The sequence below is a fragment of the Mesoplodon densirostris genome, chromosome 11 (genome assembly GCF_025265405.1).
Source record: "Mesoplodon densirostris isolate mMesDen1 chromosome 11, mMesDen1 primary haplotype, whole genome shotgun sequence".
NCBI classification, from domain to species: Eukaryota; Metazoa; Chordata; class Mammalia; order Artiodactyla; family Ziphiidae; genus Mesoplodon; species Mesoplodon densirostris.
In genome coordinates this window covers 67548095-67570877 of record NC_082671.1, presented here as the reverse complement: position 1 = coordinate 67570877, position 22783 = coordinate 67548095, and the positions used below count along the sequence as shown (strand labels likewise).

The 22783-nt window shown below is 56.3% G+C and overlaps 2 protein-coding genes across 3 annotated transcripts; one reads left to right on the top strand and one right to left on the bottom strand.

Annotated features, from left to right (window-relative positions):
• The first annotated feature begins 713 nt into the window (after positions 1-713).
• CSDC2 (cold shock domain containing C2) lies at positions 714-12890 on the top strand. Its single transcript, XM_060112729.1, has 4 exons — positions 714-861; positions 9881-10179; positions 11441-11563; positions 12152-12890. Exons 2-4 carry the CDS (start codon positions 10004-10006, stop codon positions 12312-12314), a joined length of 462 nt encoding a protein of 153 aa, XP_059968712.1. The 5' UTR covers positions 714-861; positions 9881-10003; the 3' UTR covers positions 12315-12890.
• Positions 5378-22534, bottom strand: PMM1 (phosphomannomutase 1). Of its 2 annotated transcripts, none has more exons than XM_060112728.1 (8): positions 22400-22534; positions 20172-20289; positions 18947-19023; positions 18721-18812; positions 18426-18525; positions 16215-16290; positions 15289-15404; positions 5378-5633 (listed from the first exon to the last, which is right to left on the bottom strand). In XM_060112728.1, the coding sequence occupies exons 1-8, from the start codon at positions 22484-22486 to the stop codon at positions 5532-5534; spliced, it is 768 nt and encodes a 255-aa protein (XP_059968711.1). In that variant the 5' UTR covers positions 22487-22534; the 3' UTR covers positions 5378-5531. The 2 variants fall into 2 exon arrangements, with proteins under 2 accessions (XP_059968711.1, XP_059968710.1); XM_060112727.1 differs by lacking the exon at positions 5378-5633 and adding an exon at positions 14385-14915.
• Between the last annotated feature and the right edge of the window lie 249 nt (positions 22535-22783).

Here is a 22783-nt window from a genome sequence, read left to right as displayed (position 1 = left end):
AGCTTCCCAGGCTGTGGTGCTTGTGTGTGTGTGTGTGTGTGTGTGTGTGTGTGTGTGAAGCAAACGTTCACTCCTCTTCAGTTCAATTCACTAGAAATAGCTCAAGGGCCTGCTGTGGGCCAGACAGAGGAAGAGATGGGTTCCTGCGACCTACCCACGTGGGTTTCACGAGGATCTCAGAGCCAAGTGAGGGACAGACCAGTGGAGGGCAGGAGACACGAGAGGGTGCAGAGGGGAGAGGGAGGTCTGAGAGTCCCTGGGACCCTGCCGTGGCCTCCATTCTCCCAGACTCACCCCCCACCCCGCGGCCCACCACACACACACATACACACACACACACTCACCACCCCACTGTCTCCCTCACTGCCAGGAATGCAGGCTGTCCCCAGCTCTTCCTCCTCTGCATTCCTCAGCAACGGCTCCCACCTGGCAGGGCAAATTATACCCTGGCCTGGCAATAAAAGCCACTTTCCAGAAAAAGAAGCTTTAGGGCCCTGAGAGACGCAGCTAACTCTCTTGCACTGCCTGCGTCTGACTCAGGAGGTGGTGCCGGGGCCAGAGGAGAAGGGGCCCTGTGTCCCTTTAAGCAGGGAGTACAAATTCCCATCCCAGCCCCTCCCTCCTGCTCTTCCTGACGTCAGGAGGAAGGCGTGTGTGAGTGAGTGAGGGGCCTGAGGTGCTGCATGCTCTCTCTCTCTCTCTCTCTCTCTCTCTCTCACACACACACACACACACACACACACACGGAGTCATACACACAGCACATCTTTCAGACCATCCCCGGCTCATCAACTCCAACCGCGCGAGGGAGGCCAAGCCGGCTGCAGGAGGCAGTGCCAGGACCTCAGCTGCCAGGGAGAGGTAAGGGGCCAGACCGTGCGGGCACACTGGAAACTGGCTCTGGCAGGGGCGAAGGAGGGAGGCGTGACTTGGGGGCGCTGGGAAGGTGGGCACCTCCCCTGGGGCTGGTTCAGCCCCGTTCAGTTTACAGAAGAGGGGCAGGCGGCTGAGCACATGAGCCCACCCGGCCATCTCGCCGCCTGCGCTCCCTCTCCTGGGCCCGCAGGGGAAGCTGAGGCTGTGTGGCTCCCCGTGAGAGGGTGTGTGTGTGTGTGTGTGTGTCTGGGACTTGCGTCTGGCTCAAGAAGCAGAGAGCAGCAGACACCTGCCAAGCCACAGCCTCCTGTCTGGGAACCAGGGGGAGAGAAATGACTGGAGAAATCACTGTGCTCCTACCAGACACTGAAAAGAGAGTGCAGCAGGGAGAAAAATAAGTCTTTCCCCTTGGAATCCGGGGCTGGGGGTCGGGAGGGACCGTCTGGGGCAGGCAGACAGCTGGACCTGGAGCAGCTGTCTCATCCTGACTCTATTTCTTCCCCCATGTGATGGGGGATAATGGTGTTAATTGGATGGAGAGGTGGCTCCATGTTAGTATTTTCCCCTTCGCCTCAGAGCCAACCCCACCAGGAGCTCTTGCCTCTCCTAAGGCCACTCCTCTCCTTTGCCCACTGGTCTGGCTCTAACCTCCACCCTTGCCAGGACGCAGCCCCTGGAAGGCAGGGGTGATAAGCCAGGGGCTGCTGGGTCCCCTGCCGTGGGTTTCAGGGACTTGGGCAGGCTTGGTTAGTGCCAAGTCCCTCAGTGGCTTGACCCTGGCACAAGGAGTCCAGGCGGAGATAAGGGGTGATGCTGGCACCCAGAAGGGGGACAGCAGGTTCCTGCCAATCTGCCAGCCCGCAGACTCTTCCCAGGCAGAGGGGAGGGAGACGCGGAGCGAGAACAATAATAAATACAGAGTGTGAACTGCTGCATCCGCTGGGGCTGGGGGAGGGGAAGAGGAAGTGCGCCCGGATGGAGGGTGGGCAACCTCTCTGAGAGCCTGGCATCATGCCCGCCTGGATGTGCTCCAGTGGAGACCTCTCCCTGGGAAGGGGCTGTCTCCAGCCCCCTGGGGGATGGGGAGCCAGTTCCCCAAAACTGACTCCATCCCAGAGGCCTCTGGGTCCTCCAAATTCTGGATATTTCCTCCTCCCAGCCTCCTACCCCACTTCCCCCCACCATTTCTTTTAAGTCTTTTCCAAAAACATCTATTTCCCCGTATCTGCCCCACTCCTCTGGATCTGACACCCCTCCAAAAAAAAAAAAACAAAGACAGGTGTAAGCAGGAACCAGCTCACAGGGGACTGGGAGAGGTCAGGGGACAATCTTGGCCACAGAGGTTTCTCCCAGGCCTGGAGAGAGATGGATGGGCAATGTTCACAGAAGTCCACTGGCCATGGAGGGGGCCTCCCTAGGGGGGAATGGGGGGTCCCACACAGCTGGCTGGTGGGGAGGGGACACCTGCAGGCTGGTCTAGAGGCAAGTCCCTGAGAGTGGCGCCAGCAGAGGGAGCTCAGGGCTTAGCTAAGCTGGTCACATCCACTGGTAACAACCAGCAAAACCAGGACCCAGAGCCTGGTGGGAAGAGGGCTTGGGGCAATTCAGACCTTTGTCCATGCAGAGCATTAAGATGGGAGGCAAAAAGCAATGGGAGCGGGGAGCTCTTCCCCTGCCCCAAAGCCAGTGAAACGATGGTCACCAGGATGAGTGGCATGGCACGCTGGAAAGCTCATGGGCTTTGGGGTTATGTTGATTTGAATGCAAGCTCGGCCAGTCTAAATGTCACTTTGACCAGTCCATACGTCTTTCTAGGGGGACTCAGGATGGGAAAGCAACTTGCCCAGGGTCACACAGCCCAGCGGAGCTGGGATGTGAGCATGGATCTTGTGGTGCCCATCCTGGCATCCCTACCCCCACTAATGCCAAGGAAGCCCAAAGGGCTTAATCATAGCAGCCCCCCAGGGCAGCTTGGGGACATGACAAGGAGGAGAGTTAAAGGGTCTCAATTAAGCTCAAGTATTGGCCGGGGCAGCGCCACCCACCCCTCCCCGCAATACATACACACACACACACACACACACACACACACACACAAACACGCTGTGGGAGAGGGAAAGAACCAGGTTTAATTAGGTCACCTCCAGCTGCTAGAGCAGCTTTGGCACTGATGTATTTTAAGGAGTGTCTGGGAGGCTGGGAGAGGGGGACGGGCTGGGGAAGTGCCAGCTTCTCTCTGGTGGTTCTGAGGCTGTTTCCTCACCCTCCTCTGGCCCATCACAGACAAGACCTCAAAGTTCAGAAAGCCCTTCCACCATCACCCTGTGTTCCCTGCCCTTCCCCTTTCTAAGCCACCATACCCATTCCTCCCCCTCTCTGTTCCTCCACAATGGGGGCTCGGGCTGGGATGTTTTTATTGAGGGAGTTGCTTTTAAGCTTGCTGTCGTTGACAAGTGACTCACCCAAGGTCATGGTCTGAGTCAGCACAAAGCCAGAAATAGAACCCCAGGCCCTGCTCTTCCCTCTCCAGGGGAGGCAGGAGCTTTCAGGGACCTGCCGCGCCTCCCTCCCTGCCTCCCTCCCCGCCTCCCACCCGAGGCCTTTCGGCACCGCCCCCCAAAACATCTCCAGGGTGCGGAAGTGCTGCCCCACCGGCTGTGTGACCCCAGCAGGACTCTTCACGTCTCTGGGCCTCGGTTTCCTCCTCTGAGGAACAGGGTTAATAACAGTAATTATCATGTAGGTGTGTTGTGAGGAGTAAATGAGGAAACAGGGCAAAGGGTTTGACATACCACTCGGCACACGGTTAATAGTCAATCGATGGTGGCTGTGATCTTTTTCTTTCTTAAACTCACTACTTGAATTTTGTTTTGTTTTCTTTTTTTAAAAATAAATTTATTAATTTATTATTTATTTATTTTTGGCTGCGTTGGGTCTTCGTTGCTGCACGCGGGCTTTCTCTAGTTGCGGCGAGCAGGGTCTACTCTTTGTTGCGGTGCACGGGCTTCTCATTGCGGTGGCTTCTCTTGTTGCGGAGCACGGGCTCTAGGAGCATGGGCTTCAGTAGTTGCGGCACGCGGGCTCAGTAGCTGTGGCTCGTGGGCTCAGGAGCATAGGCTCAGTAGTTGAGGAGCACGGGCTCAGTTGCTCCGCGGCATGTGGGATCTTCCCGGACCAGGGATCAAATCCGTGTCCCCTGCATTGGCAGGCAGATTCTTAACCACTGCGCGCCCAGGGAAGTCCCGGTGGCTGTGATCTTGTCGTATCAGGACTAACCACCCTGTGTTCTACTTGTCTATCTGCTACCCCCAGTGGACTGGGGCCCTCTACGGGCAGGGCTGTCTCCTCTCCTATTTGTTGTCCCAGAGCCTGGCAATCATATTCAGTGACGTATGTGTTTCTGGCAACCTCAGAGGAGAGTTGGAGTGACCCTCATGAGTCATCTGGACCAATGATGATTCATGTAGCTGAGGAGAAAATTGAGGCCCAGAGAAGGGCAGGTGCTTGCCCCAGGTCACACAGCCCTGGGTGGTTGAGCCAGCTTGCTTTCCCTGATTGGCCCAGAAGGAGAGGGATTCGCTTGGTCAATAGAGGACTCTGAGGGCCATCTCCTGCCCAGTTCTTTTTGGGGGAGCTGATAATTGGAGGAGCCCCAACACCAGGTTGATGGCCACCTGCTGTCAGGGCTGAGTCACCATTCACAGCCCCGTGAAGCTGTATCACGACCTTGCCTGGGGTTATCTCCGAACAGCCCTGATGTTTTGTTTTCAGCTCCCCTGGCCCTTTTGTTTGTGGAATTGCTGGGGTTTGATCTTCTTGCAGGGAAATGAAGAGGACCTTGGCTGGCAGGGTCAGAACCAGAACACTCACAGGGGGACCATTGACACAGCTCCCAGATCCTCTCATAACCTGGACAGGGTGGTACGATTTGCCCTATTGGACAGATGGGGAAACTGAGGCTCAAAGAGGGAGGGTCACTCAGCTAGGACACTGTAGAGCCAGGATTCAGCCCTGGGCCCTCTGGGTCCTGAACTGTCCTCTTGCCCTCCAACTGCTAGTTCTGAAGGGCATTATTCCAGGCCAGAGATGCCCCCAGATGGGCACAGCGAATTCCTCAGGAGCTAGGGTTTAGCTCTGTTTGAGTTGAAACACATGTTCTACAGACACATCTATTTCTCTGCTCTCAGAGTTTATTTCCCCTTTCTCAGGGAAAGTTCTTTTGGGAGAAGTTCAGCCTTGTCTTGGCTGAACCAGGAACAGAATTTATCCTCGCAAGAAAAGCACCATTTGCTTTCAGACAAATCTGGCCTCTGTCACTTACCTGCTGTGTGACTTTGGGCAAGTCACTTAACCTCTCTGAGCTTCAGCTTCCTCATTTGTAAAATGGAAACAATTGTAATTTCAACCTTTGAGGGCAACTGGGAAATTTAAAAATGGAAAATAATTTCTGTAAAGACTTTAAAAAATTTATTTATTTATTTATTTTTTGATCTGTTGGGTCTTCGTTGCTGTGCGCAGGCTTCTCATTGCGGTGGCTTCTCTTGTTGCAGAGCACAGGCTCTAGGCGCATGGGCTTTAGTAGTTGCAGCACGCAGTCTCAGTAGTTGTGGCTCACGGGCTCTAGAGCGCAGGCTCAGTAGTTGTAGTCCACAGGCTTAGCTGCTCCGCGGCATGTGGGATCTTCCCAGACCAGGGCTCGAACCCATGTCCCCTGCGTTGGCAGGCTGATTCTTAACCACTGCACCACCAGGGAAGTCCTGTAAAGACTTTTTGTAAAGACTGTGTATAGCATGCAGACAATAAAAGCCCTGTCTTCACTTGCCCCCTTCTGTGGTAATACTCTGGAGAAAGGGTCTGAACTGGAGGCTTGCTCTGCACCCCCTTGTTCCATTCTCCCTGGTCTCCCAGGCTGCCCTGCACTGTGCAGTTCCTTCAAGTCCAGGGCTCTGGCAGGGACCAGAGAGGGAAACACTCTGTCCAAGGTCACACAGCAAGTCAGTAGCAATGCAGGGGCTGAACCCAGGACTCCTGACTTCCCACTTCAAGGCTCCAGAGTCAGATTCCCCTGGTTCAAGTCCTGGCTCAGACATTAATTGCTGTGTGGCCTTGAGTGAGTGACAGCCTCTCTGAGCCTCAGTTTCCTCATCTGCAAAATGGGGTCATAATAGCACCAGCCTTAAAGGACTATTGCAGGAACTAAATGAAAGGAGAAGCTATGAGGGGCAGCGCAGGGACCTAGTGTGTGGGTGAGTCCTTGGGGAAACAGGGAAGACGAGCATAAGGGGCGGCTTTGGCTGGCGGGTCTCTCCTTCTGCCCACTCCCTCTCCCCTCCATGCCCAACTTAGCCACCCGGTCCAGAAGGAGCAACCCCTCACCCAGCACCTACCCAGTGCTTCCCCCATTCCATCCCATGTCATCCTCACTGAAGCTCTTGGAGGAGGGATTCTTGTAATCCCCATTTTCCAGAAGAGGAAGGAGAGAGGGGAGATTGCAGAGCAGTGCTCTTGGCACTTGTGGGGGCTACTTCGTCTGCCCCTCCAGCCCCAACTTCTGCCCGAAGGTCAACTCCCCCCCTTCTCCCTGGGAGCCCCTCTGGGTAGGTGGGGTTGTGGACTGGGAGCTAGAGGGGATGAATGTCTATTGCTGCTGTTATTCCATCCCCTTCTCCTCCCCCTCTGCTGCCTGGCCCATTTGGGGGAAGGGAAGGAGGGGGGCTGCCCTCAATCCTAACCCTGGAAAATCAGTGCCTCTTTCCCCTTCCCCACTGCCTGCTTTGCATGAGACCTGGGAGCCACGCTCACTCAGTCTTGGGTCCGAAGGCCTGGCTGGTCAGAGCAGGGCCCAGCTCAGCTGCATCTCCCTGGTAACCACTGTGGGCTGCCTCTGCCCCTCTCCCACCTCCTTCCCTCCCCTCCACCCGCCATGACCTCCCAGCACAGGCTGTCACCGCCAAGCACAATACCAGGCCTGGGAAAACTGTGCAGTGGGCAGGCCGCGCCACCCTGCTTCCTGGAGAAAGGGAGGCTGAGCTTCTCTCCCTGCCACCGGCCACTCTCACCCAGTTAGGGAAGCAGGCACCCAGGGCTGTGATGCAGGGCCCATCATCTCCTGCTTTCCTGGCTGTGTCATCTTGGGTAGCTTTGTTGCCTGTCTTCCTTTTTGGTAACAGCTTTATTAGATATCATTCCCACACCATATAATTCATCCGCTTAAGATGGACAAGTCAACGGCTTTTAATATATTTACAGAGTTGTGCAACATCACTGTAGTCAATTTTAGGACATTTTCATCACCCCCAAAAGAAACCCTGTACCCATTAGCAGTCACTACTCATTCTCCTTCCCCCTCCCCAAAACCTGGAACCACTAATCTACTTCCTGTCTCTATGGGTCTGCCTATTCTGGACGTTTCACATGCATGGAATCATGTAATACATGGTCGTTTGTGACTGGCTTCTTCCACTTAGCATCATGATTTCAAGGTTCACGGTTTCAAGGTTCAGCTGTATCACTACTTCATTTCTTCTTATGACTGAATAATACTCTACTTTATGGTTAACCACATTTTGTTTATCCATTTATCTGTTGTTGGACCCTTGGGTGGTTCCCACTCTGGGGCTTTTATGAATAATGCTGCCATGGACATTCATGTGCAAGTTTTTCTGTGACTGCTTCAGTTTTCTTCTCTCTAAAATGGGGACATGGGAATTCCCTGGCAGTCCAGTGGTTAGGACTCCACGCTTTCACTGCCGAGGGCCCGGGTTCGATCCCTGGTTGGGGAACTAAGATCCCACAAGCCGCGGGGCGGCACAGCCAATAAATATATAAATAAATAAATAAAATAGGGATAAAAATGCTAAACCTGGCCCATCCCTGCCATCTCAAGTGGACTCAGAGAGAAAAACTTCATGTCAGCATGAGGGGCTGTGAGGGGCAATTCTCACCCCACCCCTGGCAGTTCTTTTGGCTGGAAGGGATGTGTTGGGGGCTTGCTGGGGAGGAGGGAGGCTGCATCTCCGCCCCCAGGGATGGCAGAGCCAGCTCATCACCTTGACCCAGAAAAGTCCCACTTGCTATGTGATCTTGAACAGTGGCCAGGAGACCTGCTCCAATGACGGGGGTTGAATGGGGTGACTCCTTGGCTCTTCTAGTCCACGCAGGGCTCTGGAGTCCTCAGGAGTCCTAAACTCTTCCCTGGGGGGCGGGGCAGGGTGGAGATGGAGGCCAGAAAGAGACTTAGTTCAGGGATTCACCTCTGGCCCCAAGGCCTTTGGGTGAAGTGGGGGGAGGAGTGAAGGAATGGGGGTGAGGAGGTGGAGAACTCGTCACCCTCACTCTTATATGACCATGGACAATGGGCACTTCTTTGTATCCCCCCGCCTTAGCCAAGCCTCACCATAGCCTGTGAGGCAGGGCTTATCAGCTCCATTATACAGATGAGGAAGCTGAGGCCAGTGGAAGTGCTACCCAAGTCCACGGCTAACACGCAGTGGCGCTGGAGCTCTCCTGGTCCAGGCGTCCTGTCTGGCCCCACTGTGGCAGGCTGCCCGCCCCAGGCTCAATCAACAGCTAGCGTCTCTTGGAGCCCAAGACTTTCCAACCCCTGGGGAGGGGGTGTGTGTGAGTGCATGGGTGGGGGAACTACATTCTCTTCTTCTGTAGAGGAAAATATAGGATGAATTTTTTTAAGGTCATCCAGGCACTGAGCTGTTGACAGGGGAATTTCTATTGATTAGCACTGATAATGGTAATTTATTGGGTACCTACAAGATGCCAGATGCCGTCACACACACTAAATCATTGAATCCTCAGCAACCAGGGTAATTCCCCTGGTGGTCCAGTGATTAGGACACGGGTTTTCACTGCTGTGGACCTGGGTGCAATCCCTGGTCTGGGAACTAAGATCCCACAAGCTGTGTGGTGTGACCAAAAAACAAAAACCTCAGCAGCCTTGCATGGTAAGCATTCTCAACCTCATTTTAGAGAGGGGGAACCTGGGGCTAAGGAAAAATCTCCAACATTCCTAAGAGCTCACCATGCCTTGGTCCTGTTCCAAGCATGTAGAAAGTCATTTAATCCTCACAGCAACCTCTCTGTGAAGTAAGAACCAACATTATCCCCAGTTTACAGAGCAGGAAACCAAGTCAAAGGTTATGAGTGTTGACCGAGGCTGCACAGCTGGTAGGTAGAGGAGCCAGGATTCAAACCCAGACCTTTTGGGTCCACATTTGCCCACATTCCCACCTGCCATGTTGGAACTATTGAGTGGCTTGCTTGAGGTCACCAAGTTACAGGTGACAAAGCTGAGATTCAGAACCAGGTCTGTGGATTTGAAACTGCTAGCATTTGTGCCACACTGTGTCCCGGATCATTGGCTACTTTACCCATCCCACCTCTTAGGGCCCCAAGTTAAAGAATTGAACTTCAAGCTGGAAGGACTTTTGGTTAGTCTCAGTCAGCTTGGATCACCATTAACAAAATACCCCAGACTGGGGGCTTAAACATGACATTTACTTCTTACAGCTCTGGAGACTAGAAGTCTGAGATCAGTGTGCCAGCATGGTCTGGCTCTGTCTGGGGAGAGCTCTTGTCCTAACTTGTAGACCGCCCCCTTCTGGCTGTGTCCTCACAAGGCAGGGAGAAAGGAGGCAAGCTCTGGGTCGGGGGGTGTCTGTCCTTGTAAGGACACTAATCCCATCATGGGGGCCCCACCCTCCTGACCTCATCTAAACCTAGTTACCTCCCAAATGCCCCATCTCCAAATACTATCACATTGGAGGGGTTAGGATTTCAACATGTGAATTTTAGGGGAACACAATTCAGCCCACAGCAAGGTTGTATGACCATTTTGTCTTTCTGGGGAGGACACTGAGTCAGGTAGGGGCTGTGAGTGGCCTGAACTCACTCTGTCAGGAGTAGCAGGCAGGCCCAGCCCTCCAGACTTGTGTCCAGAAGCTGCCCACCCTGGACCACACTCACCTATACCTCTCTCTCCCCCTTCCAGACGGAGCCTGTGGCTGGTGAGGCCGCCGAGCAGGGCCAGGCCGGGCCCTGCCCGCAAGGACGCCCAAGCCCTTCACCGGCCCCTGTGCCTGGGAGCCCACCAGGCTCTCCCACTGGCTCCGCCATGACTTCGGAGCCCACGCCAGCCCCGGTCGTGCCCCCACTCCACTCCCCCAAGTCCCCTGTCTGGCCCACCTTCCCATTCCACCGGGAGGGCAGCAGGGTCTGGGAGCGAGGCTGTGTCTCATCTCGGGACCTGCCCAGTCCCCTGCCCACCAAACGGACCAGGACGTATTCAGCGTGAGTACCTGCCCCTCACCCAGGCTCTGGTGGTCCTTCCCCAGGACAGGGCTCCAGTCGGGGCTGCCCAGCTCCCATCCTCCTCCATCCCCTCTTGTCTTCACCCGAGGACAGGGGAGCTGTGTAAGGACCTTCCAGTAACTGCTAGCATTCATTCATTCCACAAAGTTGTATTGAGCTCCCGACCAGGGGATCCAGCGATGAATAAGGCAAAGTCTCAGCCTGCAAGGTGCTTACAATCCAGAGGGAATTTGTCCACCATTCACTACACCTGGCTGGGTTGGGCATGAGGACCAAATGTTGGGCATCAGGGAAGATGTCCTAGCTGGGTTTGGAAGATGTATCAGGTGAAGAAGGAAGCTGGGTGCTCCCGGTGGATGAAACAGCCTGGGCAAAAGCAGAGGCATGGGGTGGACCTTTGGAGAGAGGCAGGCAGGCTGGACAGAGACCAGCCCTGGGTTTTTGGGGTAGGTCACGGGGTGGAGTCAAATTGGGGAAGGGTTTTGTGGGAGCCACAGGGAGGCTGACTTGGTTTGGTCAAAGGAGGGGTTTGTTTTTTTTTTGCGGTACGTGGGCCTCTCACTGTTGTGGCCTCTCCCGCTGCGGAGCACAGGCTCCGGACGCGCAGGCTCAGTGGCCATGGCTCACGGGCCCAGCCGCTCCACGGCATGTGGGATCCTCCAGGACAGGGGCATGAACCCGCATCCCCTGCATCGGCAGGCGGACTCTTAACCACTGCGCCACCAGGGAAGCCCCAAAGGAGGGGTTTTTGATGGCAAGCGCTGATTGTCCCATGTCCAACCCAAGACCAGGCACAGAGCAGATGCTTAATGATGAATGAATGGATGAATGACAAATAAGTGAACAGGATGGATACTGCTGCTTCAGGAGATAGTGAGCTCCTCGTTCTGGGAGTTATTCAAGCCTAGGCTGTACATTCTTCACTTCGAAATCTTACAACAGGAATCCATGTAAGCTCAGGAGGGGAGGGTCTTGTACAGAGAGAGGGGCACTGGCTGGGAGTCAAGAGACCCACTTGCTGTGCACCCTGGGAGAGCCAGTTTCCCTCTCTGGGCCTCAGTCTCCTTATTGTCCAATGGGATGATGAGAGGACTGAACTAGTCTCTATGGGTGGTTTCTGGCCTGGGGAGGGTTCTCCACAGCACTGAGGCAGGCCCCACAGATGGGCCCCTGGAGAGCTGTGGGGGTCCAGGGAGGGGGTCCCCAGCCCACAGTTCCAATACCCCTACCCTATCTTCAGGACAGCCCGTGCCTCGGCTGGCCCCGTGTTCAAGGGTGTCTGTAAGCAGTTCTCACGCTCACAGGGCCACGGCTTCATCACCCCGGAGAACGGGTCAGAGGACATCTTCGTGCATGTGTCTGAGTGAGTCCCTCCCCCTTCCCCGCTGTTGGCTGGGCCCCTGCTGCAGTATCCTAGCAGTGCCTCCAGAATGCTCCCTAGGCCTCTCCCCTCACTGGCTGAAGTCTGTGTTCCTGGCACCTTTCTCCTCTCATAGGGCCTCCAGGGGCATGGGTGGAGGAGGGCTGGGGCCAGATGGAGAGGGGGCACTCAGACCCCAGAAGCCCTGGGAACCACTGCCTGAGTCCTGGGATCCTGTTCCCGCATCACCGGGGCCGAGAGGGCTGGGTCCTTCAGCCTGGAAGGAAGCTAGGAGGTGGGAGGTGGTCTAGGCCTGGCCCCCAGCCCTAATGCCAGGCGTGACCTGTGGAGTCACTGAGCCCTAAGCCTTGGGAACCTCCCTGAGCCCTTTTGCATCTCACTTTGTAGCATAGCGAGGGGCTGTTTATGATTCCCATTTTACAGATTAGAGAACTGAGGCTCTGAGAAGGGAGGCTGGCTCAGGCTCCCTGGCCTAACTAGGCCCAGGGCTAGGCTGCCCTCAGGCCAGACCACAGGGGGCATCCAGGGAGGGGGCCTGCTCCTGGGCTGACACCCCCTCCCCCCCACCAGCATCGAGGGGGAGTACGTGCCAGTGGAAGGCGACGAGGTGACCTACAAGATGTGCCCTATCCCGCCCAAGAACCAGAAGTTCCAAGCCGTGGAGGTGGTGCTCACCCAGCTGGCTCCACACACCCCCCACGAGACGTGGTCCGGCCAGGTCGTGGGCTCCTAGGCTGCTGGCCCCTGTGCCAGCCGCCAGGCGTGGGGGGAGCCACACAGGGTAGATGGGCAGCAGCCAGCTCCACGCCCCACGGCACTGGCTGAGCCAGTCCCCCGGGCGGCCTCGGTGTGCCCGTCTGTCTGTGCTTGTGGACGTGAGTGTGTGCCTCCATCCACCCCGTGACTGTTGTGTGAGTTGGACCGAGGGGGAGGCCGCCAGACCTGCCTTCCCTGCTTTCCACTCTCTCTCCTTCCTCCCCTCCTGCCACACACGCACAGGACCCTCTTGCCCTCCTAACACCCATCTGCGTGTCCACTGAGCCTCTGAGGGCCTGCGTCAGGCCTGGGCTGGGAGTCGGGGCAGCAGTGGGCCCTGCCCCGCCCCCGTACAAGCTTGCTCCCCTTGCTTCTGCTCCAGGCCTGGCCCCGGGGGCCAGACTCTGCTTGTGCTACTCACACACACACCCCCTTCCCCCTGGGCTGGGGTCTCCCACGGTGACCTCGATCCCTCCTCTCAGAAGCCAGGCCACTGAGTGCTTTGGGGGAGCCTCCCGGTCTCTTGCCGGGGAAGAGGGTGAAACCTGGGAGCAGAAGGGCCACCCCCTCACGCCCCCCATGGCCAAGGCCCAGTCTTCCCTCCTTCCTGCTCTCTCTCGGCACACTTGAGACAGGAAAGAGGGGCCTGGGGGCAGAAGGCAGTTTGGGGGGCTCCTGTTTTGCTGGCCAGCCCCTCCTCCTCAGCCTGGCAGTGGCTTTGGGAACCCCAAACTGAGGCTGTGTCCACTTCCCTGGGCCTCGCTGAGCCTTGCTGCCTCCACTCCCCCCTGGGGAGGCAAAGGTCTACAGAGGGGTGGGAGCACGGCTCCCCCAGGTTGGACGGAGCCCCCCCTTTGCCCTGACTCTCAAACCCCACTGATGCTCTGCCCGTGCCCAGCCATCATGGCCGCTGAGGACCCAGCGATGGACGAACACACATGCCCTCAGGCGCGCCAGCCACAAGAAGAGCTCTCATCCTGGGAGACCACCAGCCCTGCCACCCCCCTTGCTTGACCCTCTTCCCAAAGCCATGGGATAGTGGCTCCCACTGGCCACCAACAGGCCAGTGGCTGAGGTGTGGTCCCTGTCTTGTCCATCCCTTAAGATGTGTGGTATCCCTCTTCCTTTTGGGCCAGGGTGTGTTTGTGTGCATTCACTCCTGGGCGGGGGGTTGGCCTGGCCTGGGAGGTCAGGAAGGAGGGGCTCTACCTCCATCCCCCCCCACCTTCCGATCACACTCCCCTCCAGAGAACACATCACCTGATGGGGGAAGAAATGGGGTTCAAGGGAGCACCTGCCAGGGAGTGATCCTTATGAAACCCAGTCTGAGTAAAACAGATGCCAAGGATGCGGGGGTCAGTGACTGTCTAGGAGGATCCCCGGTCCTGTAGGTGCCCCAAGGCCCCCAGGGGAGACACCAGCTGAGGTATGTGTATCTCACCCCTGTCCCCAGCACAGAGGCTGGAAGACCAGAGCTGCTAAGATGCGCTGGCCAGCCCCCTAAAACTCAGAATGGCCCAGCCTGACCCCCACGTTGAGCTGGGGCTACTCTAGCAAGGCCTGAGGACTTTCCCCTGAGGAACAAGGCTCCCTGGCTTCCTAGGCGGAAGGTTAACTCTTGGGAACCCCCAAGACACCCTCCCCACACACACACTAGGAGTAGGCCCCCGCTTTAGGCACCAACCAGGAAGCAGGCTGTGGTAACGTCAGCCCTGGGGCCGCCCCCCAGGGTCCAGTCCGACCTCCTTAGACCCCCAGCCACCTGGACTCCCCCACCCTTCCTCACACTGGCAATAAACCCTCAACTGTGACTCAGCTTGGCCCACAGCTGCCTGTCTGTCTGGGTCCCAGGGGAAGGGGCTGGGGGAGGACACCCCAAACAGCCCTTGTTTGGGGCTTCAATGGCCCACCCTCCTCGACTGCATCAGATTCCCTGTGTGACCTGGGGCAAGTCCCTGCCATCTGTGCCTGTTTTCGCATCTGCAAAGGCAGGGCTGTAACAGCGTCTGTGACTGGGGCCAAATAGCCATTCAGACTCCACACCTCGTTCCACGAAGTTTAGTATCTGTGAGACAAAGTTCTCACAAGTATGCACCTTCCCCACTGCTCCGTGCCCCATCTAGGGCAGGGAAGCAGCGCGGGCTCTATCTCGTACCAACACTCGCACACGCTTCCCGCATAGACAGAAACCTGTTCTGTCCAGAAGTATGAGCAGCAGCTGCAGCCAGGGCCATCGGGCTGGAGGACGGGAGTCAGGCCCACCAAGAGCTGACCAGCTGGGGGTGGCTGTCCACATAGGCCCTGGGCCCACTGAGGTGGGCCTTTGGCAGGTAACATGAGGCAGGTGTCCTGGGCCAGAGGAGGGGCCCTGGCGCCCCCCAACACCAGGGCCAGGGGCTGTCTTAGGCCTGGGCAGAGCTCTCTGGAAGTCCCAAGGGGCAGGTGTGGGCCCTGGTCACGCCTCATGGGCTGTCTCTGGGAAAAAGATCTCACGGCATCGCTGCACCGTGTCCTGCGGGGACACCACACTGTGGCCAACAGTCCGGGGGTCTGTGTAGATCTCAAAGTCGTTCCCACCCTGCACACAGAGGAAGGGCAGTGAAGGCATATGTACGCACGTGGTGCCTGGAGGAGGTTCCCAGGTTTGGAGCCCAACACCCACTCTGGCACGGGGTCCCCTCCCCACACCGGCTCCTACACAGCTGCCCCTCCTCCTGCTGCCTCAGAACCGTCAGAAGGCCCACCTCCTCCATCAGATCTTACTGTGTGACATGGGGCAAGTGTCCAGCCAGCTCTGGGCCCCAGCCTTTCGATCTGTGTAATGGGGCTGGTGAGCACTGGCTGTTCTCTGGGAGTTTCCCAGGAGGTCTGTTCTGTCACCCCGTGTTCTGGCCTCGATCTGGAGGTGACTTGGGGTGGGGGGACCTGGGCTGAGCCTGAGCCACACTTACGGGGCTGGTCTCATTCCCAAAGAAGTGGATGGTGTCGAAGCAGTCCTGGTCCAGGCTGTCCAGGCAGTAGCGCTTGTCCCAGCCCTCAGGGAAGACGTCAAAACTGATCATGCCTCCTGTAGGGGTGGGAGTGAGGGTGGCAGATGAGGCTAGCAGAGGGGCAGCTAGCAGAGGGGACCTTGGGCAAGGCCCTTCGTTCATTCATTCATTCATTCAACAACCCTAGAGTGCCTACTGAGCACCAGGCACAGGGCATGGACAGACTCAGGATCCTCACAGGAGTTATGATCCAGGTGGGAGAAACGGGTGGTAAGTGGCCAGACCACCTTTCAGATCATGTAAGTCAATGAAGGGGGCAGGGCGCGGGGGAGGGAAGCTCCCCAGACGGTGTGATCAGGGGAGAGCTGTCCAAGAAGCTGTCCAAGACCTGAGCCAGAGTGGCAGCTGCCAGGGAATGATACAATCCCCAAGGCAGGAAAGGGCGTGGAGTGTCCCAGTGACACAGAAAGCTGGGAAAGGGCAGCGGCACAGGCGTGTGGGCCCTGGGGTGCAGGGAGGGGGCCTGGGTTTCATGAGGAGTGAGAAGGAGCCTCTGAAGGGCTCTAAGCAGGGGTATGACAGGGTCTGTTTTTCCGTAAGGATCCCTCTGGCCACTGTAGGGGACGGACTGTAGCGGGAGGTGGTGGTGGGAGACCTTTGGTTTTTGACCTGAGCAACTGGGTGGGAGGTGTAGGTTGCCTGGGTTTAGGTGGGGAAGCCTCGGGGGCTGGAGTTCCTGCCTGTTTTGGCTCAGCTTGCCCTTGCTGTGCCCAGAGAGCTGGGAGGGGTTTCTAAAGATGCTGGGGGGTGCAGCCTGGCCTTGGGAGTGAGGCCCTGGGGTAGGCTCACGTACCAGACCTTTCAGGCTCTCCAAGGGGTTGACGTACCTCGGGAGAACCTCAGTCCTTTGCCGGCAAACTCTGTTTTCAGGGCTTCCACAAACTTCTCCCGGATCTTCTCCTTCTGCAGAAGGGGAGAGAGCAGACTGAGGTTCAGAGGGCTGCTGTGGGCCAGGCCCTGGGCTGGGTACACAATGCATGTGAGCTCACTGAGTCTTCCAGGTGGATATCATGCCCCACCCGCCCACTTTACAGATGAGGAAACTGAGGCTCAGAGAGGGGCTATGCCTTGTTCAAGGTCACCCAGCCTCAGTGGCAGAGCCAGGGCCTGAATCCCAAAGGCCTGTAACTGAACTCAATGCCATATCCTGGAGTGGGGTACGGGCAGGGTATCCTGAAGGAGGCCTTGGAGCAGAGGCTCGAGGAGGAAGGCTGAAGGGATGGGACAGTCTGAGTCCCAAGTCACAGTGTCCACCTCAGGGCAGGACTCAGCCCTGTCAGCTCTGCCCAGTCCGCAGGGCTGAAGGGGAGTAAACCATTTATACTAGATCTGCACTCGTGAAGGGTACACAGGAGATCAGAAGGTTCACCTCCCTCTCCAATATCAGAAGAGCGCAAAACAAGACCCAAAAGACAAGAGAAGACCCTGGGGGCTGTGGGAAGAGTCAGTGTGTCCTGTCTCATCACAGCTCATGAGATGGGAACTGTGATTATCCCCACTTTACGGATGAGAAAACAGAGGCACATAGTAGTGAAGCCACTTTTCCAGGTAACTGGGCAAGTAGGAGGTGGAACTGGGATTAGAACCCCAGGTGGCCTGAGAAAGGGCCGCCTCTCAATATGTGCGTGGGAGGAGGTTCTCGGCCAGTGGTCAGTCTTAACCACTCTATAAGAAAAGTCTCCATGCCTGCGGGCATTGCCTACCCGAAGCCTTGGGGCACAGGGTGGGAATGGGGATGAGCTAGGACATCATTGCAAGTCCCACCCAGCCTCAGGGAAACATCAGAGGGCAGCAGGCGGAGGCCCAAGTTCAAATCTTTGGGCTGCAACTAATTCTCTATGTGACCTTGGGCAAGCCACTTCCTCTCTCTGAGCCTCAGTTTCCTCATTCATAACATGGGTATAATATCATCTATTTCATTCATTCAGAAAGTATTTCTCAAGCACTTCTGTCAGGCATGTGCTGGGCCTGGTGGATCCAGCAGTGAACAGCCACAGAAACCCCAGCCCTTAAGGAGCTTACAGCTTCAGCTGGGGAGACAGACAATAACCAAGATTTAAAAATAGGTGATACAGTAGATTAGAGGGTGGTGATGGCTGTTTGGGAAGAAATAAAACGGAAGAGAAGATCAGCAGGTACAAGGGGGTGCAATGTTTCGTGTAATGCTCGGGGAAGGTGACACTGAGAAGGTGACACTTGAGCGGATGTGAAGGAGGTGAGAAGGCACAGCCCTGAAGTAGGAAAACTGTCTGCTATCTCTAGACTCAGCAAGGAGGACATGGCCGGAGCAGAGAGAGCAGGGGGAGAGCAGAAGGACAGGTCAGTGGGAAGGACAGAGATGGGCAGGCGTCAAAAGGCTTGGTGGACTGGCTCCATCCCTGAAAGGGAGGGGGTACATGGTGGGGATAATGAGCAAAATGCAGGTCAAGGATTAGCGGGGGTAGCACATCCAAAGGCGACAGGGTCCTTGGTGTGTTCCAAGAACAGAGGCACAGGGAGAAGGCTGAAGAGGGAGCCCTGAGCCAGGTAGACCCCTCGGGGCTCAGGACACCACGGGAGGCAGCTGGGACATTGTCCCATTGGCAAACTGACCCATGGAAGGACTGTAAGCAGGGACTGGATGGGGGCAGAGAGATGTGCTTCAGAAGCTTCTCAATGGCATTGCTGGAGAATGACTGGCAGGGCTTTATGGCAGGGGGTGGAGGCACACACATAGGTGATCTGAGACCAACTCTGGAGGCTGAAATCCTAGACATTACTTCTGGACTTGATGGGGGTGGGCAGGTGGAAATGATGCCCTAGGTGTTGCTAAGGTAAGTAGGTGGCTGGTGGTGCTGGTCACCAAGGGAGGGAAGCCAGCAGTACTGGAAAGACGCAGAAGTGCCTACAACCATGGCGCATGGTAGGTATCTAAAAGGGTACTGGTTGAATCAGAACGCCCATCCACCCCCCAATCCTTTTCAATGATGAGAAAATAAAGGCTCAGAGAGGCTGAGTGACTGAGGTCCTATAGCCTAAGGTTGCACAGTTGGTGGCACCTTGTCCAGTTCGGAGAACTCGATTCGCTCCTCCAGGGTGCAGCTCCGGCCAATGGGCGAGATGTTCAGCATGCCGTTCCGGAACTCGATGAAGGTTCCACTAGTGGGGAGGGGGCGGGTGGGAGGGCGGAGAGCCAGAGAGAAGGAGAAGGGCGCTGAATTCAAATCCAGCCCCACCTGGACATCAGTGGGGACAAGAATCCACCCACAGGCAAGTCAGGGCCCATCTGAGAGACCCGCCCCTTTCCTCACTCAGGCCCAGGAGGGGCAGGACACAGGCTGGGTGGGACCTCACCGCTTCTTGGGCAGTCTGAGCAGGGCCATGTAGCGGAGGCAGAAGTTGATCAAGTCCTGCAGGAGTTCCTCCCCCAGGTGGTTCTGGATTGTCTGGGCAAGGGACACAGGGCTCTGAGTGTGGTGGGCACAGCGCTGCTCCCCGCCCCCGCCCAGGACAGAAGCCACCAAGGGGATGTTCCACTGTGGAAAGGGGTCCTAAGGCCCCAGGGAAGCGGGGCACTGACCTGCTTGGAGAGCAGTCGTCCATGCTTATACTGCACCGTCCCATTCTCAGCAAACACATAATCAAACTTCTCAATGACTTCAGGGCCATGTAGAGGCCAGGTGGGGAAGAAAGAGCGTGAGACCAGGTACCCAGAGCCCAGCAGAGAGATGAAACCCACACCCCTTGGTCTGGCATTCAAAGCTCACTTGTTATATCCACAACCTGCTTTTCCAGCTTCCTTGCCTTCTGCAACTTGGTTTTTTCCGAACAAGCACACAAGCCAGTGTGCTTCGCTCTGGGCCTTCGCTCATGCAGCTCCTTCTGCCTGGGATGCCCTCCCCCTTCACTTCTCCAAGATCCAGCTCCCTCCTCTGGAAGCCCTCCAGGACTTCCTGGCAGAGGACATCATTTCCGCTCTGTGCTCTCACAGCCCCTCTGTATGGGGACTTGCCTTTCGTTTTACAACTTCCATCACTGTGCTATCAAGGCCGGCTGCAAGGGGAGTTTTCGGCTCTGACTGCCACAAGAAGTGGCTGGAGCACAGCCAGGAGGCTGCTGCAGGGTCAGGTGGGAGGTGACCACCTGGACTATGGTGGGGCGATGGAGATGGAGACGTGGACACAGGGAGACATTTTGGACTTGCTGATGGAATAAACGAGGAGGAGGGGAAAAGGGAAAAGTCAAGGAAGTCTCTGGTTTGAGGAACTGGAGGCATTTGCCTCAACTGAGCTGAAACCGGGAACTCAGCTGAGAAAAGGGGCTCTGGGTCCACACAACTTCCTGGGTGACTTCAGAATCCTCCTCTGTTAAATGGAGTAATCATACCCACCCTAAAGCACGGTTGTGAGGATTAAATGAAAAGAAGTTAATACAAGGTCATTTTGAACAAATGGTAGCCATTACTGATTAGGCCCATTTTAAAGATGAGGAAATCAAGACTCAGCAGGGAGAACTGAGAACATAAACTATGTAAGGTCAGGATTCTGTCTGCTTTGCTCCCTGCTGTTTCTCTGCTGAGAAACACAGTGCCAGCACAGTGCCAGCACAGTGCCGGGCACACAGTAGGTGCTCACCAAATGTTTGCTGAATCACTGAAGGAAACACCTGGCTGTTCACTCTGCTTCCTTTGCCCCACAGAAGCAGGACTGGGTCTTTGAAGGCACATTGCTCCGGGGATCTCACGAACTCCTCACTCCCTCCACCCCCACCCCGAATGTGGAACGGGCTCCGGTTGCTCCTCTTACCTTCATCCCCCTCTCCCAGCTGCTCAGCAATCTTAGAGTAGTCAGAGCCGCCCACCACACCGATCTGCACCCTTCTTCGCAGCTTCTGCAGGAAGGCAGCCACCTCAGGGTCGATTTTCTGCAGCGGGGCAGGGAAGCACAGCATTCTGTCAGCACGTCTGGGACCTCCACTTAGACATTACTCAGTGCTCAGAATCCCGGGAGCCCATGTTCCACCTAGATCTGAGGCAGGTCAAGGTTCAGAACCCACGTCTCCACATTAGATGCACTTGGGTTCAAACTCTGGCTCAAGTCCCTCAATACCAGGATGACCTGAGCAAATGGCTTTGCCTTTCTTTGCCTTAGTTGTCCCATCTATGAAATGGGGATCATAAAAACCACCATGTGGAGTAGCAGCCACGTCACTGTTAAGGATTAAATGAGATAGTGCTTGGAAATGAATTAACAATTAGCTAGTGACTAATCACTTGAAAAGATTCCCCACTAAGGAAATGTAAACTAATGAGTTATAATCCATGTTTTCAAACATTCAGATATTCAAAGCTGACAATATCTAGGGTGGACATAGGGGAAACAGGCACTCTCATATGTTGCTGGTGAGAGTGTAAACTGGTACAGTCACTTTGGAGGGTAATTTGGCAAAATCTATTAAAACTTTAAATGCAAATACCCTGTCACACAGAATTGCCCAGGTGTATATGGATGTTCATTGGGATGGTTTATAACAGTGAAAAACTGCAAATTAGCTAGTCAATTGGAGCATGGCACACACCTGCTCTGAAATTCTATACTGTGGTTACACAGAATAAAGCAGGGCTGTGCTTCCAACATGAGAGAGCCCCAAGACATGCTGTTAATTGTCAAAAGCAAGTTGCAGAAAGGCACACACAGTATGATGCCACTTACTAAAAACAAACGCACACAAAAAACCTTAGAGCTTTGGGGATGGGGCTGGGCCTGGGATCCTGACTAGTCAGAGGGGACTTTACCCTCCTCTGTTATGTTTCCATTCTTTACAAGAGAATGTCTTCGTAAATACGTGTACAATTAAAAATTAACTTTTAAAAAGTGTTAGGGACAGATCCAGGTGGGTGGACAGCATTGACATTCTGTTCTTGTTTAGGCTATTAGGTTAGGGGAGCTAAGGGTCAGAGGGAGGTGTAGGGGCTGTTCCTAGACTCTGCTATCCTCCCTCCACTGTCGTCTTCCTCCCAGCCCTGAGGACCCTGAGAGCTGCTGGAAGGCCAGGTGGCCTGATTGCTGCCTGTGCCCCCAGGGCCCTCACATAGGGGAGGGGAGGCCAAGACCTGGGTTCCTATCAGCCTCTGCCCTGCAACCTAGACCTGCTGGCTCCCTGCTTTAGAGATCCTTCAGTAGGTTCTGGTGGACCCAGACTGGAGGGCAAGAAAGAGGCCTGCTTATCCATGCACCCAGCTGGTGAGGGTGGGTCTGGGGGTTCATCCTGAGTGAGATCCAAAGGGAGAAAAACAGTGTGTGGAGCAGAGGTTGGAGCATCAACAACCCACTGAAATGTTTTTAGAAGGAAAACTGCACTCCCACTCACCCTGTACCACAACATCCCCATGGAACCAGACTAGCCATCGCCCCCATCTCCTGGTGGAAGGAGCCCCAAAACAGCCTGGATGGTACAGAAGCCCGCCATCCTTCCCTCGGAGAGGAGGGGGATGGGGACGGAAGGGAGGGAAAGTAGGGGACGGGTTTGAGAAACTAAACGCAGGCCCAATCTTGCAAAGGTCAGGTGGGATGGCTCCGAGACCCCCTTGTCCCCCACCGATGGGGACCTAACGCTTGGGTGCGCTGAGCCTTGTATGGAACCCTAGGTTCAGACTCCAGCTTCGCGCTACCGGTGCGTCCTAGGGCTGAAATGGGGTGGGAGCCACGGCTGGGGAGGCGGGGGCGCCCCGGAGCCAGGCCTGGTAAGGTGGGGAGGAGACTAGGCCCCTGCTCGCAGCTTCCTCCCTCCAGAATCCGACCCACTCCTCTCGCTCCCGAGCAGAACGTGGGCGCGGTCGCTCGCGGGCTCTGACGTGGGGAACCGGGTTCCCATCACTCCCAGCAGAAGGCCCGGGGGTGTCAGGGGCCGGGTGTTGCCGCATCCCACACACGGTCCCGGGGGGTCTGGGGTCACGCCGCTGCAGGCCACACATTCGGCCTCCGGGTGTGCGCGTGACACTCCCGACGGGAGCTTCTGAACTTCGGGGCCCTACCTGGCGAGCGGGCGTGAGGGTGCCGTCCACGTCAAACAGGCAGAGGACGCGCTCCTTCCTGCGGGCGCCCTCAGCGGTGACCGCCATGGGTGCAGCTCCCGGCGCCCAGCTGAGTCGAAGGAGGCGGCGGCAGTTTTGGGAAGAGTCTAGACGGGGCGGGGCCTGGGAGGGGCGGGGCCAGCAGGCCAGCCCGACCTCGCCAAACGAAGAAGGGGCGTGGTCAGGGCTTGATCTCGGAGGCAGGGGGTGGCACGGACGGGGCAGGGGCGGGGCCTGAGCTGACACGAGAGGATAATTCTGAATGCACCAGACGGAGAAGGGGCGCGGCATAGGGAGGAGCAGAGCCCAGCAGGTTCCGTCGGATTGTTCCAAACCAGAGGGAGG